Consider the following 15,750-nt stretch of genomic DNA (forward strand, 5'->3'; position numbering starts at 1 on the left):
TATTGTTTCCAGTTCGCCTTCTGCACCAGATCTAATCTAACTAATAGAGTTCAGTCACCTTCCCCGGATCGCGCTTGGCATCTTTCGATTACAGGGTGACTAGATCTGGAGGAAAACCTCTACTGGGAGCTTTTGTTCGATCCATAGCTTGGGGTTCATAAATTTGTTTCGAATGGCAGAAAGTTTTTTTCGAACTTTTCAAAATCTATTCAAGATGTTTGTGAAGATATCAAGGGCGCTATTTTGCCATTTCACGTCCAGTATTTTTCCATGAATAACTAACTCTCCTAGCTACAAATAGAGATTAGCCCCAGTCTAGAGCTTTTCGAAAATTTTCGCCTGGTCACTCTTGTTTCTTTCAGCTTTGTGAGCCCCATTCAGTTAGCGATCTTCTTCTGTAATCGACCTCTCGATAAACCGAGTCGAACAGAATCCCCGCAAATCCTTTGCATCCGAATTCACATCTCTTTGGTAAGTAGTCACAGATGTAGGCAAAAGCGCCCTGTCTCGATCTCAGTGGTGTTGACCCCGAGATTGGCCCGTTTTCACGGCCTAAGCCGAGATTCAAATGAAGCGTCATATTTTTGATATTGAATTGTCCCTCTCTTCGCGTTTAGTATCAGTATCCTTCGAACCCGCGTTGCATTATGGCCGATGTGGATACTGAGCTTTTGGATTACGAGGAAGAGGAGCAAACCGAGACGCCGAATGAGGCCTCGGCGGCTAATGGGGCCAATGGGACGGCCGTGGCCAAGAAGGACGCGCCCAAGGGCAATTACGTGTCTATTCATTCCTCGGGGTTCCGGGATTTCCTCTTGAAGCCCGAAATTCTGCGCGCCATCGTGGATTGCGGTTTCGAGCATCCTTCTGAAGGTACGTATTGTAGTTCTCGTGTACGACCCTTGGTAATCTGTATTTCACCATGGTCTTAACGTTGCCTTCGAGCTAAAAGCCTAGGAGAAGAAACTCGTTTGGCTCTGGAATGAATATAAGAAAACCGGTCATTCACTTAAATTTTGAGCGACAATTCCCGAGATGTAGACGATTATCCATCGAAACTAGGGTCAATACTTCAATGAGAGCTATACATGTGAAGCAAGCACCACTGACAGGGCAAGTAGTGCGGTGCTAAACTTGTCCAAGTAGGAACTTGACTTGCAGTAATGTGCACAAAATATCCCATTTTTTTTTTCAGCTCAGGTTTTCCTGAGCTAACCATCTTTTCTTCGGTACTTCAGCAGCGGATCTCTTCTTGGGTTAAGCTTGCCCAAGTTCTAGTACTTCGTCAAGCTTTGCTTGTAAACAAGTGAAACTTTGCTGTCTGTGATGACTTGCTACTTGCCCTTTTCCCATCGGTAATGAGAGCTAAATGTCTGGAGTCTCCCTAATTATTGACTGGAACAACGACGCTTATTTCGAGTTCAACCATCCTAAAACCCTATCGTTGAATTTTTTTACTAACTAAGGGTCATCATGGGGGATGAGAAAAGATATTTGACGTATTTAAATATTAATAGGTGTGGGAGGTTGATTTAAAGAAAATGATTTCTATCTCAAGTTTGAGTCTATAAACATGCTCAATATTATTTCCAGTTCAACACGAATGTATCCCTCAGGCCGTTCTGGGCATGGATATTTTGTGCCAGGCCAAGTCTGGTATGGGTAAAACCGCAGTGTTTGTGCTGGCTACGCTTCAGCAGATCGAGCCCGTGGACGGACAAGTGTGCGTGTTGGTCATGTGCCATACTCGGGAATTGGCTTTCCAGATTAGCAAGGAGTACGAGCGATTCTCCAAGTACATGACGGGAGTCAAGGTGAGCATAAACTTTCCCTCAAGTGATGACCTGGATCGGGTGGAGAAAGCACTCCTTGACTTAGTTTTGCGATTGGGCCTCTCCGGTCCATGAAGAAGTCAGGGGTGAACTGGACCCCCGAAAAAGGCTTTTTACCAATGATGATTAAACCGTACTCGCCTGAGCGAAACGTTGACGAAAACATGAACTCTCTCTTACTGACCCAAGTTGGATTTATCACTAAAGTAGCAAAGTGTGTCTTTATTTTGGTTACAAGCCCGCTCGTTTCTTCTAGTGTGCCGTGTTTTTTGGTGGTCTCGCCATCACCAAGGATGAGCAAGTGCTCAAATCGAACTGCCCGCATATCGTGGTGGGTACACCTGGTCGAATTTTGGCTCTGGTTCGCAGCAAGAAACTCAGCTTGAAGCATCTCAAGCATTTCATCTTGGATGAGTGCGATAAGATGTTGGAGCAGCTGGGTAAGACTACGAGATGAGAGACAGACGACAGATGAAGAGGACTTCATTTAAATGGGCTTTTTCTTACATCCAACAGATATGCGGCGCGACGTCCAGGAAATTTTCCGGGCCACACCTCACGAGAAACAGGTCATGATGTTCTCCGCTACCCTTTCGAAGGAAATCAGACCTGTGTGCAAGAAATTCATGCAAGACGTACGTGTCCTACCCAATCTAAACATGACGAAGACGTGGTCACTAAAACTTCGGTTGTGCCACCACGACCACCAATCTCCAGACCATTCTTGCTATGCTATTGCGTCAAATCAGAGGGCGGGGGGATGAGACTACCATTGGGATCAAGAAAGAAGATATAAGAAGAAACCGAAGAAAGAAGACGGTTAGGTCTTAGAATATCCACGGAAAATGGGTGCCTGTGGGTGGGGACGCATGGCCCGGTTAGGAACTGTGGGGTTAGCTGCCATCTGTCGACTCGGTCTCTTGTAAAGAGCATCTTAATCGTCTGCGCGAGCGGAATTGGATGGATTTTACCCTCCTGATCAGCCGGTGCAAGAAGCTTGGCTTGGGTGGGTGATCACTGACTGATCAGTTAGCCCTCTACAATTCCCGGCGACTTCTGGATCATCTCTGGTGACCTTTCGAATCTCCCTTTGACCCCGCCCACCTTCTATGCCCTCCCATCCACCTGAAAGGGTCCTTCAAACAAGCGTTAGGCAACCAATATTGACTCTCTTTTCAGCCCATGGAAATGTACGTGGATGACGAGGCTAAGCTCACCTTGCACGGTCTTCAACAGCATTACGTAAAGCTAAAGGATTCCGAGAAGAACCGAAAGTTGTTTGAATTGCTCGATGTCTTGGAGTTCAACCAAGTGGTCATCTTCGTTAAGTCTGTACAAAGATGTGTGGCCTTAGCTCAACTTTTGATTGAGCAGAACTTCCCCGCCATTGCAATTCACCGTGGAATGAGTCAAGAGGAGAGACTGTCCAGATATCAACAATTCAAAGATTTCCAAAAGGTACAAGTTCTAGAGTGAATTCGTGTAAAAAGGAATAAGATATTAGAAATGAGACTAGTTCGGAGTTTTCCCAATTCTGCCACAAGTAGACCTTGTCGGGGGAATTCTTGACAGACCCATCGTCTAATTTATGACCACCTTGGACCAAAAAAAACGAAAATCATCGATGTTTTGTCTCAAAAACTATGAAGGCTGCTAGAAAAGAATGAAAGCATCCTCGATTGGAGCAATAAATTCACCTTACGACGACCGCAGAGTCTGACATTGACAGGCTATCTCCAACAAACCGAATTCACCAGAGCTGCCATCGAGTGTTCCAGTTGTAATTGTTCAGAAAGAAACCTTTTTTGATGGTCATGGAGTAGAGTTTTTTTTTTTCGTTATCCCTCTTCATTTTCAATTTTTTCCCTCTTGTAGCGAATTTTGGTCGCCACCAACTTATTCGGCCGAGGCATGGACATTGAGCGTGTCAACATCGTGTTCAATTACGACATGCCCGAAGATACAGACACGTACCTACATCGTGTGGCCCGGGCTGGCCGGTTTGGTACCAAGGTAAGGACGGAACTTCATTTTGCCTTTGGAATGCCACTTGAAACTGTATTTTTTATTATCCTCAGGGTTTGGCCATCACGTTCGTATCGGATGAGAGCGATGCCAAAGTATTAAACGCTGTACAAGATCGCTTTGAAGTGGACATTACTGAACTGCCCGAGGAAATTGATCTCTCTTCTTACATAGAGGGGCGCTGATGTTCTCTTTTTGATCAAATTACTCATACTACAATACATTGGGTATCAACAGTAATTGCAAAGAAGTTTAAGATATCATGTGAGATGTGTGAAAGAAAAATAAAGCACGGTAGCCAATATGGATGACCTAACAAGAAGATTCGTGACGAGTGCTCTACGTTCAATAAACAAGTAGTGTACACATTCAATGAGACGATCAAAACAACGATGAATGAGAATATGAAAGCAACTTTTGAATGCTCTTCTCTGGAACTACAAAAACAAGTCAGAGTCACTTGAAAACCGAAAGTTAAAATTTTCTGATAGACCCATTTGGCATGAGATTTAACTCGTGACTGAAGAGCCAAGACAAACCAACCGTTTTTGCCTCCAGACTTCGCCTTTCACGGAAACGACAAGACGCAAAAAAATACGAGCCAGAAGTTGTCGGCGAGGCTCTGAAAGGGAACCTGAGAAGGGATCCCACGAGATATTCTTAGGGGATTCCAACTTTTAAGAGTAAATCAAGGCCAGCCAGGTTTTCATCAAGGGTTGGCGAACAAACCTATCCGGACTGAATTATTTCAAAACCAAGTGGGTGGATTTAAGTCAGACTTGGACAAGTTTTTGACGAAAATTCCTGATCAACCTAATATTCAAGGGTTAGCCAGATCAGCCAACACTTTTTCGTTGGTCGATCAAATAATATATGTAAATAAAAGTCAAGTAAAGTGAATAATCTTCTCGTCTTGAACTGCTGGGATTTCAATTCCGGTAGCGGGAAGGAAGTCCGCAAAAAAAAGATCCCTTTTAATTTAACATTCAATCTCGAGTAAGAACAGGTTGGCTCGAATGGAATTTTGTATGCTCACTCTTTCTTCTTGGTTATGGCCTCTCAGATTCCTGATGAGCGAATTATTGATTTGCTTGGTTGAGAAATCAGCACATCTCGTTACTTGGATACGAATCATCCCTAAGCACATGCTTTTTGAGGGCTTTTGCCACATTACTTGATGAAGCCAAGAAAGGCCACCATGAGACGACGACAGATGGCTTGATTCTTAATCTAGTAATTCCACCTATTGGATCTGCCAACTGGATCAACCCAGAGCTTTGGATCAAGTAAGCGTACGAGAAAAGTACAAGGCCAAATGTTGGAGGAATTCTCGGTGGAATGAGCACGAGAGAAAAAAAGAATGTTGATTATGTACAAGCATTTTGGACATTCCGGAATGATTATACCCAAGTACTTGTTATGCCGTGCATTAAGTATTGAGTACATAGGCATGAATGTGTGTACAGTGTATATGACATAACCCGATCGTACTTGCATCTGCATTCGACTGTACTGTTTACTTAGCTTGGAATTTAAACAAATTGGCTGAAATTGTAAAACAATGTTTCAGAGAACCTAATTTAAACGTTGACACCGAATTTCAGTCCTCCATGGAGTAGCTTATGGTAATCCATGGGGCTCCTAAATTGCTGAAATTATTCTTGGGTAATTAGAATTTGGTTGTGTTCCTCACTCCATGAAATGAGTCCAGTTAAGAAAGCTATCAAAATAAGTAATGATTTGCTTGAACTTATCATTACAAAAAATCGAGGCAAACAAAAGTAAGATAACGTCGTCAAAATGAGACTGCTTGACATGATTCCGTTTCCCGTTTGTTCATTTTCTCTCCTTCAAGAACAATTGTCATCCTTTGTATGGCCATTCTTACTATTTCATGTCTCATTAAACGATGTACGAATATCTTTTCAATGGTCTCCTGTGCGCCTTCGTAACAAAGACATAACAAAACATAATTTCAAAGATACTATTAGAATGCAGGAACGTACATGGCATTTGACACGAATTTCCTCTTCTTTAGCAATACAGTACTGAATGCAACGTAACAAACAATCAGTTTAGAGCTTAAAAGTTGACATATAAAGGGACTTATTTCACTCAAGGGGAGCAAAGTTTGATAGTGTAAATGTTTTAGACTTCTTTCCATTCGAGTTTTCCTCTTTTTTGGCATCTCTCAGGAAAGTTAAAGACTTGAAGAGATATCCTGAGAGGAATCCATCTCGTGCCACAGACTCCCACGAGTCTGGATGTAGGTATGTGAATAGTGGTACAAACTCCCGAGTCGACAAAAATAATTAACCTTCCCCGTCCAGCCTCTCTTGATCTCAGTTCTTTTTCAATTGTCGGAGAAGCACAATGCTCTGTGTTTTGACTTCAAACTCAATCGCCAAACCGAGCCCTGACACAAGCAAGCACCAATGGCATCCTGATCGACAATCCCCTCAAGACCCCGACTTTCCATCCCGAAATCGAGCCACAAGCAAGTCCATCTCAGCCATTGAAGAACTATATGACCGAGAGCGAGTGGCCTTGATTCGGAAAAACTTTTGCTTAGGTGAGAAGGTCGTTCCTTTCGATTCCCAACTCTTTACTCATTCATCATATTGGATCTCACAGGAAGCACCACCCGCCACGGTCAATTACGAGGATCTGCTTCGTTTTCGGGACCAGAGCCAGATGCTTCAAGTGAACGCATGAACTCGATTATCTCCATGATTGAAAACGAAATATGGCAGATTCCAGACAAGGAACCGAATTCATCATCAGGAGGTCAGCAAGTCTCCTCAGGCATCTGCACTGTGCCATTGTACCCTCGGAAATCCAGATATTCGGAAGTGGAGAGGAAAAGGAACCGAGAAGCATCCCCACAATCCTCCGGCATGAAACGGCGATTTCAGGCCTATTCCAAGAGGGCCAACCAGTTCGTTCAACGAGGCCTCATTGGATCGGTCTTGCACATGAATGGAATCGCACCTGGGCTTATTCTAGGGATCATTTTATTGATATTCTTGGCCTAGTGCTGACAATGTTCCTTTGATCAAGGAAGAATCCCTTGGGTCCGATTGCTTTCAAATTTCGAAACGGAGAGTCAAGTCTTGTCTTGTCTTGTCTTGGTGCAATGGTTATTGGGATGGAATTAGGGCAACCCGTTTGTTGGGAACATTTCGAGTTGAACCCAAATTGAGACAAAGAACTTGGAAAGGCGTCCGTCCGTTGCTAATGGCGGGAGGAAACCAAAGACATTGTGGACTTTTGACCGCGGGAACATTATCTTGACTTTCAACCACCCACCCACAAAAGAACTTTGCCCTCGGGACACCGCAAGGATCTTCCAGTTGTCAACTTAAAATGGAACGTGGAGCTACGAATCCTCACATTACGTTTATACAGTAATACGCTTTGGCCTTTTTTATTTGAGGGGCGGAGGGTAATCCAATGAAGTGTCATTCATTTCGGTTCTCGGGTTGGTCTATTTGTGGAAGGTTGAAATCAGATTCCGCCTTTCAAGTTTTCTTGGAAGTTTGTGGTTTGGAGGGATTCAAGAATGTAAAAGCAAACCTTGACAAACGATCACCATTTTTTTAAAGGAAACCCATATTGGACAGAGGTGAGCAAAGTCATTGCAGTAATTTGTTCCAATGCCATGAAATTGGCAGAGCAAACGTTTTTAAAGATCAACATTCAATGTGTCTTTGGGGGAGAACAATTATGGGACCCTACTTAGGCTTTACGACCCATTATAAACTATTGTATGATGTGATAACGTGGACGTATTTATAAATGCATGCAACAAATGTACTATTAATTACAAGGATTTTCTGATTGTACTTGTAAGAGATTGATCCAATTCCGAGCAAACCTGACTATTTGAATGTGCGTTTTTTTGTTAGTTTTTATACAAAGCGATAAATTATAAATTACTCTAGTCCATTAAATCGTTGAGAAGATGTACCAATGAATCATTGCTGTACTTAAGTTGTCAGAAATGCAACAGAGCCACGAAGCCTTTCAGTGAAACCAATTTTACGACCATGAATGAAGTGTCCATAAGTGATGTCTCCAATAAAAACGAAAATATAATAGTGCACACACACGGACGATTGAGAATATATGAACAACCAACAGCTGCAATGTTCTTTAAAATGTCCTAGTATGTGTCAATGAATGTTCCAGATTGAACCATTCAAGGATCTAAATGGCAGGTTATGTAGATAAGGAAACTTCAGATCTACATAGGAAGAACCCTTAAAAGCGGAAATTGTTCTACAGAAAGCTTGAAAAATTCATGACTCAGTCATCTTTTCGGAAAGAGTATAATCCCATGAGGGCGGTACCCCCAAGGCTTCGTCAAAGTTCGAAATCTCTTTGTACAATTCAACCAGAGAGCGATGATCGACGAAAAAACAGTCCAAGCAAGCCAAGGAACGTTCATTCTTGGTAGATTCCATACTAAAAACGCTAACCCCATGGACATCCAAGTAACCGAGAATAATAAGTAATAAGCCCCAAGTCGTGCGAGAGATAACAAAAACTTGACCCTTTTTTCTTTTCTTAGAGTAGAGATCCAAACTCTAAAACCGCAAAGACAACTTGAAGTCGAAATGTTCTAAATACTCGGACTGTTTTAAGACCCATTTCAGAATGGACGAATTCGCTCAAATAATGAAAAAAGTGTAGGTTTAAGTTCAGAAGCTGAGAAATCAATTCTGCCAACTCAAATATATGAAATGTTTCTTGTGAGTTATGTTGAATTTTATTGTACCCCAATTCAAGCGCACGAGTTCTCAATTTTGAAGTAGTCGACTTAAGCAACCAAATCTAGAGTTGAACTACGATAAGTTGACATGACGTGTCCTGCACTTTTCACAATCACATATGTCCTTTTACATTTTGTCCTTTGTTGAAATTAATCAAAAACAGATCGGAAGTTTACCTCGATGTTTGGGAGCACATAACTAAGCCCTTCCAGGAGCAACCATATAAGACGAATGTAAAGACCGAATTCAGAGGAACCATTGTGAACATTGTCAAAAGCAAGCAAGCCACTCCATGATGAAAATATGAGAAGGTTCCATGAGACTGGCACTCCACTCCATCCCATGTAGCGGAGGCAAAAGCAGCCTTTTTCTGTTCAAAGCGGACGCCAGAGGCCATTTGGAGACTCAGGCGAATGATCCAGACCAACCCCAATTGGAGGATGAAGCACAAGGTACAAGAATGCGAGCAGATGAGTGGTCCAACCATGTATAGGGTTTCAAAGAACACCTGGATGTGAAGTTTATAAAAAGGACAAATTCTTTCAAAAGTTATACCTCATTACCAAAGATAAGAGCAGTATACATGGTTTAAAAAGGGGAAGAGGTCGAAATCGGTTTAGATTGAAGTCCTAATTATTTTCTAGCCGGACGGATTGTAATTGAACCCCATGGAGAAAAAAGTTTTGAGTATCGTTGGCATTTTTGAAATCTTTAAGAGGTTGAAATAATCGAGCCGTAACGTGGGCTCTTAAAGGATGTTGAAACTTTTCTTTCCTCTTGGGATGACATTGAGTGCGACTAGAGACGGCTTTAGCTACTCCCTCCATCCCCAGAAAAAAATCAACATTTTTTTTTTCTAAGTGATCAATTACATTTGCTGTTTTTACTCATTCGTTTATTAAAACCACCTCTTTTTAGCTTACTAAAAAGGAACAATCGTTCTTTCAGTCTTCAAGGTAGTTGTAACCGAAATAATGTGAGGTTCGTGTGTATTTTCGTATTCCTCTCATCTTACAGGGTCTTTGGTCGAGTACGATTGATCCCTGCTTTGCTCTTCAAGCTACGACAATGAATACCAAAACTAGTAGCTCTGGCTGACTGCAGACTTGAGTTTCGTTGGTTCTGTCATTAGTAAGGTTCTCAAAATTATGCATGAAAAAGAAACTCAAGATGAAAAAAAGATAAATGTCCAGATGCAATTAAACTTTAAATATACTTCAAATCGTCATGGCACATTAAGTTATTTTAAGCAATATGTTAAGCCACACACATATTTTTACAACAGTATGCACTGATTCCAGTGGATCAACATCTGTAAAGTAATTTTCAAATCACAGTGGATATATTTCGGAAAGTTAAAACATTTATTCAGATCATTAGGTCAAAGTTATACAATAATTTCATCAACTCGTCCGAACCACGGGGTTAAACAAATCGAAGCTTTTTTTAGAGGTGCTTTTATGCAGCCGCTAAAAAAAACTCGATTTCCTCTTTTTCGTATCCACGGTAAATGTGACTTATGACTTATCAGTTCATAACCTCCTTGAAATTGTCACCCCCATTAACATAGGTTATCATCAAGGTGTTGTTCGGGAGATCAGAGTTGGCATCTCAAAATTTGTCATCGGCCACTATCACTGACCACTCATCATAAACAAACTATCTGAGCGTGACTTGATTTCCATTATGGAACGCGAGCTCACTCTTAACGAAGCTTTGCAGCGGATGACCGAGATATTTGAAGAAATTTGCCTTGATTTTGATATACCTGAACGAAACATACCTGATCGGAAAAGGGATCAAATTGTTCCTAAGCATGGGAAAAACTTTTCAAAAACGAATAAAGTTGATTTGCAGATTGAAATTGCCCAAATCAAAATAGCTCGAAAGCAAACTGAAACTGAAATTAAGTAGTCGATGGAAAGCGAAGAATTATGGAAGGAATCCAAGGTGATTGAAGATGAAAAACAAATCTTAAAGCTTTCTACACCCATGTAACTTCTAAAAATATGCTAAACCCAAAGTAGGGACCAATGGTGCATCTGACTTTGATCCCAAAGAAATTGCAACTATTCTCGGAAAACAATTTGCCAACATTTTCTCGACGCCCTTGCATTTAGCCTACGAAAACCCATTTGACGATGACCCTTCTGGTTTGAGTGATAATGAAATTAACAACCATGATGCACAGGTGGTCTTAAAATCACTTAAATGTTCAAGCTCCCCATGGACCCGACGGCATCACGGTAAAATTCTTGAGTAAATGTTCAAAAGTGCTTGCTCCAGTATTTGTTTACTTAATGCAACTTTCATTGGATCAATCAGAGTTTCCAGAGTGTTTGAAAGTTGCCCACATTAGCCCGCTATTCAAAGGCGGTGACCGGTCAAATTCAATGTAGTATCGAGCGATTTCCCTTATTTCAAATGTTTCTTAAGTCCTGGCAAAAATAGTTACAAAACTAAGTTTGTGGAATATCTTTATGACAAAAAAACTCATTTCCCCACGCCAGCATGGCTTCGGGGCAATTCTAGCACTGTGACCAAATTGGCACAACACTTTGACGACGTAATAAAGGGGCTTTAACAAAATGACTGTGTTGACATTGTTTATTTAGATTTTGCCAAGGCTTTTGACAAGGTAGACTACGGTATATTACTGAAAAGACTTTTTGACATTGGAGTCAGCGGCAATATATTGGAATAGATGAAATGTTTTTTACACGCCAGGACACAACGAGAAAGAGTTGAAGGTACTATTAGTACGTCTCGAAATGTAGTGTCAGGTGTACCCCAAGGTTCAATCCTGGGCCCATTTTATTTTCTGCATTCATCTCGTCACTTCTTAGCGTACCGTTGAACTCCTCCATCTCGCCATATGCAGATGACATCAAACTAATCTTCAGCCGAAATGACCAAAACTCGTCGGACCTGCAAGCCGACCTTAACCAAATATCCAAATGGGCGGCTTAAAATAATATGTCCTTTGGGAAGGGACCACGAAAATCCCCCGTCATACGTAGCTTGTTCCAATAAAGAAATTGAAGTGGTCAGTAACTTAAGGATTTTTGGAGTTGTTTTGCAGGACGACGGAACTTTTTCTAAATACAAACAACTCAAAGTAACCAAAGCATTTCAGATTTGCAGCTGGATTTAACGTACTTTTAAATGTAGAGATAAGGTTACAATGATGACCCTCTATAACTCAATGTTCCAAGCGCATCTTGAGTATGCATCATCAATTTGGGCGCCTATGAACTCTGGTCATTTTCAAAAAGTAGAAAAGGTGTTGCGTTCCTTCACTAGATACATCTCTGGCATGGCTGAGCTTTCGTATTGGGAAAGACTAAAAGCACTTGGAATTTGCAGTATTCAACGAAGGTATGAACGATACCTTATAGCATATGTGTTCAAATGTGTTCATGGGCTGTGCCCAAATCCTGGTATTGAAACAACACACTGTGAAAAGAGAGAAACATCATGCAGCGTAAATAATGATAAAAATTCAAGGGATTTAACACTATTTAAGAAAATGGAAAGAGTTTATGTAGTAAACCGGGATCCGAAACTACATAACCTCTTGCCTTCGGACTTGAGACGAGCTTTGTTACCCTGCCTAATCATTTAAAAATCATTTAGATAAATATTTGTGCAAAATCCTTGACCAATCCTTTGCTCATGGGCTTCATAGATCGGCTAGTACAAATTCGTTGGTAGACCAAGTTTTTATTATTCTACCTGACCATTTGTCGTCATAGTTTGTTTTTAATTAATCACACATGACATCTTTTACATTGAATGACATCCTTTGTATCGGTTACAAAATCCGTAAAATCTTAGCTCCAAAAAAACCTTTAAACGACCAAATTTCCATAACAGTCACAGGTGTTGTCAATATAACAGCTTTGACTTGTCTGTCCGTCCACAAAGTAATCAAAAGCCAATACTCCTCAATCAACCATAACCCAGCATTGGAGTGGTACAAACATTAAACATTCAAAGCCAGTAGGGTCCCTTCAAGTTTCGATGGCTGGTGTCAGGGTGTTCGGAATGGGCACTGGGATCCCTACATGGGCAAAAAATTTCAAGTTTCTCCCGGAGATCACCCCTTTTTATACATGATGAAACCTTGTTCTTTTAGAAATCGGCTTCAGCCAATTTCATCCCTGGAAAGTATTCAGTGGACTGCTGTTTGTGCGGTTTTTCTTGTTAAGATATGCTCATTCAATATTTCCAATGTGTTGCACGATCATGTATGTGCCCCAGGAAAGAGATGGTAGGCGTTACCCTGAATTGTCAAGTGCATTCATGCGTCAGGGGTACCAATTTCTTATCAAAATTGTGAAAATGGCCCATAAAAAAATCAACCCAAAAGAATCCTAAAATGCATAAAAATGTGAAAACGGGCCCAAGATGCAAAAGATGCAAATAAAGGTCCAGGATGCAAAAATATGCAAATGAGGGTCCGGGATCCAAATGAATGTTATTTGCATAAGTTCGAGAACACTAATCAGGCATTGAGAGCCCCAAGAACCAATTTGAGGTAGTTTAACCCCTCAGTTAATATCCGTGTTCTACATCTATTCATTGCACGGAATATCATGCAACCCGTTATTACCAAAGAGCAAATATTTGGACGAACCTAATTGATTTGCATGTTTCGTTGCATGAGCTTGTCAGAGGAAGAGTCGAGTGAATGGTTTCTTTTTCCTTCCCGGAAATAACCATCGATCGTACGCATTTCTTTCTTGCATTACCGTACACGGTGGTAAAAACGCCTCATCAAGTTTTAAGGGAAATACTTTGAGACTTCTGGCTAATTTAGCTCGTAAATTATTTGAAAATGATTTTATGGCGGTGTCATGTTCTTGACCCCAATGAGTTGGTTGGTGACTTTGTAACTGACTTTATTGTTCTGACTAGCATTGTATTTTTTTTTTTGGTTTGGTTTTTCACGGGCTTTTCTAACCGCTACAGGGAATGTATTCCTCAGTACTATTAAAATGAAAGGTTATAATTCGTCTATTTATTACCTTTCAATTTTTATATGATATTTGGTCTACCAACAAATTTGAGTTGGCAGACCGAGCTAGTCCTTGAATGTAGGGTTGATCTGGTATGCTATCAAAAATTTATCCAAGTCTGACTTGAAAGATGCTACCGGATCAACAAGGCCTACATATTCCCTATGAATATCAGAGGGAAGCAAATAAAACAATGAAGGAGCCCAAGAAAGAAGAGATGTGGACTTCATTGTTTTAACTAGCCTGGATTCTCGAGGGCTTGAAGGTGCTCTCAAAACGCACATTAAGCCTATACAGTCACTACAATGGACCCTAAATCCTGGGTTGGACAAAGCTCATGGATACTTTTGAAGACATACAGTATCGGATACCTTTCGTACCTTCTCTGAACACTGTACAGTCCCAACTTTTTTAGCCTCCCCCAATATGAGAGCTCTCTTAATCCTGTGATGTTCCTTGTGAAACATCTTTGGACTTGTTCGACCTTTTGCAAACCTGCTGAACTCATTGGAGCCCAAATGGGTGAGGCATATTCAAGATGTGGCTGGACAATCGACTTGTACAGAGTTAGCATCATGATGCTATCTCTGCACTTAACCGTGCGATATATCCAAACACACATTTGAAAAGCCTTACCCACCTTCAACTGGATATGCTCATTGAACTTTCCATTATTTTGGAGGACTACACCTAGATCTTTCATAGATGAGACCTGCTCAGTATCTTTACCTCCATTATCTACAAGTGGAGTATTTAAAGGAGTTGACCCAAATGTCATTGAGTGAAATTTCATTCCGTTCAGGGCCATATTACTCTCAGTTACCCAAGAGTAGATTCGATTTAAGTCCTTTGCAAGGCTACTGAAATCTTGGCCATTCCTACCAGAAACTAACTTTGTATCGTTTGCATAAGAAGAGAGACTGGCAGTAATACTAAGCTTTTGAAGCGGGGCAATGAATATTATAAACAAGAGGGGTCCTAAGATAGAACCCTGGGGAACACCTGACTTGACATCATGTGTGTCACTAAGGGATCCCTCAACCTTAACCAATTGTTTCCTACCAGAAATGAAACTTTTTAACCAATTGAGAACCTTGCCTTGGATCCCAATCTCATGGAGCCTGTTAACTAAAAGCCCATGATCTACCTTGTCAAAGGCCTTGGCAAAGTTGAGATAAACTACATCAACTGATTCATGGCTCTCTAGTCCCTCAATAACCCGCTCAATATGTTCAATCAGTTGGGTAACCGTGCTAAAATGTGCTCGGAACCCATTCTGGCTAGGAGGAAGGACTTCATTGACTTCAAGAATTTCAACAAGTTTGGACTTCATGATCTTCTCAAACTTTTTCGCATTATTCAAAGTGAGAGAAATCGGCCTATAGTTACTGGGGAGCAACTTATCTCCCCCTTTAAAAATTGGAAAAACATGAGCAAACTTTAGTGAAATGGAAACTTGCCCTGATCCAAGATGCAACACATCAAGTACGAGAAAATAGGAGCGAGAACCAGTGAGCATCTCATCAGAAACTGAGATGTCACACCATCAGGACCAGGAGAGCTCGAAAGCCTCAAGTCCCTGATGGCCTCTAAAGCATCTTGATCTGTGACTACAAGATCATCTAAACGCTCAACTTGACTAACCTTGTCAATCTCAACAGACTCATCTTCAGAGCAATGAGTTGTTGCTTCCGAACTCAGTGGGGTTGAAAACACACTGGAGAACTGATCTCCAAGCATGTTAGCCATAGTCTCTACATTGCTAATGGCTTCCCCATCAACCTCAAAAGGCCCAATAGAGTGTTTCATTTTTCTCTTAGAGTTCGCATAAGAGAAAAATGCCTTTGGATTCGACCTGACCTCCTGAACCACCTTGCTCTCAGTTTGTAACTGGTCATATTCGATGGAGGCCTTAATTTTACCCTGAACTATGTCCAACTTTTTTTGGAGACTAGCCACAATTACTGGATTTGATGTGCTCTTCAGCCTTTTTGCTAGTTTGCAACTCTTTTTGAACACAGTCTTCCTATATTTTGGAATTTTTGTCCATGTACCACCTTTTGGAACACATTCAGATATTGCTAAACTGGAGCAAAC

General features: G+C 41.2%; 2 protein-coding genes across 3 annotated transcripts; both read left to right on the forward strand.

Moving 5' to 3' along the window:
• Positions 1 to 362: 362 nt before the first annotated feature.
• Positions 363 to 4,188, forward strand: LOC131879783 (spliceosome RNA helicase DDX39B). 2 transcript variants are annotated; one of them, XM_059226198.1, is made up of 8 exons: positions 363 to 471; positions 618 to 873; positions 1,594 to 1,814; positions 2,089 to 2,272; positions 2,349 to 2,467; positions 3,012 to 3,290; positions 3,708 to 3,845; positions 3,911 to 4,188. In XM_059226198.1, exons 2-8 carry the CDS (start codon positions 648 to 650, stop codon positions 4,040 to 4,042), a joined length of 1,299 nt encoding a protein of 432 aa, XP_059082181.1. In that variant the 5' UTR covers positions 363 to 471; positions 618 to 647; the 3' UTR covers positions 4,043 to 4,188. The 2 variants fall into 2 exon arrangements, with proteins under 2 accessions (XP_059082181.1, XP_059082182.1); XM_059226199.1 differs by having other exon boundaries at positions 624 to 873.
• A 1,832-nt stretch (positions 4,189 to 6,020) lies between these two features.
• LOC131879787 (uncharacterized) lies at positions 6,021 to 7,942 on the forward strand. The gene is made up of 2 exons (XM_059226204.1): positions 6,021 to 6,429; positions 6,492 to 7,942. The coding sequence occupies exons 1-2, from the start codon at positions 6,231 to 6,233 to the stop codon at positions 6,890 to 6,892; spliced, it is 600 nt and encodes a 199-aa protein (XP_059082187.1). The 5' UTR covers positions 6,021 to 6,230; the 3' UTR covers positions 6,893 to 7,942.
• Positions 7,943 to 15,750: the final 7,808 nt, after the last annotated feature.

The sequence above is a fragment of the Tigriopus californicus genome, chromosome 4 (assembly GCF_007210705.1).
Source record: "Tigriopus californicus strain San Diego chromosome 4, Tcal_SD_v2.1, whole genome shotgun sequence".
In the NCBI taxonomy this organism is placed as follows: Eukaryota; Metazoa; Arthropoda; class Copepoda; order Harpacticoida; family Harpacticidae; genus Tigriopus; species Tigriopus californicus.

Bases quoted from the DNA above. Each gene is read 5' to 3' on its own strand.
- LOC131879783 (XM_059226198.1), top strand. From the start codon at position 648: ATGGCCGATGTGGATACTGAGCTTTTGGATTACGAGGAAGAGGAGCAA. The intron at 874-1,593 runs GTACGTATTGTA...TATTATTTCCAG, and splicing joins TTTCGAGCATCCTTCTGAAG to TTCAACACGAATGTATCCCT. The intron at 2,273-2,348 runs GTAAGACTACGA...TACATCCAACAG, and splicing joins TAAGATGTTGGAGCAGCTGG to ATATGCGGCGCGACGTCCAG.
- LOC131879787 (XM_059226204.1), top strand. From the start codon at position 6,231: ATGCTCTGTGTTTTGACTTCAAACTCAATCGCCAAACCGAGCCCTGAC. The intron at 6,430-6,491 runs GTGAGAAGGTCG...TGGATCTCACAG, and splicing joins TCGGAAAAACTTTTGCTTAG to GAAGCACCACCCGCCACGGT.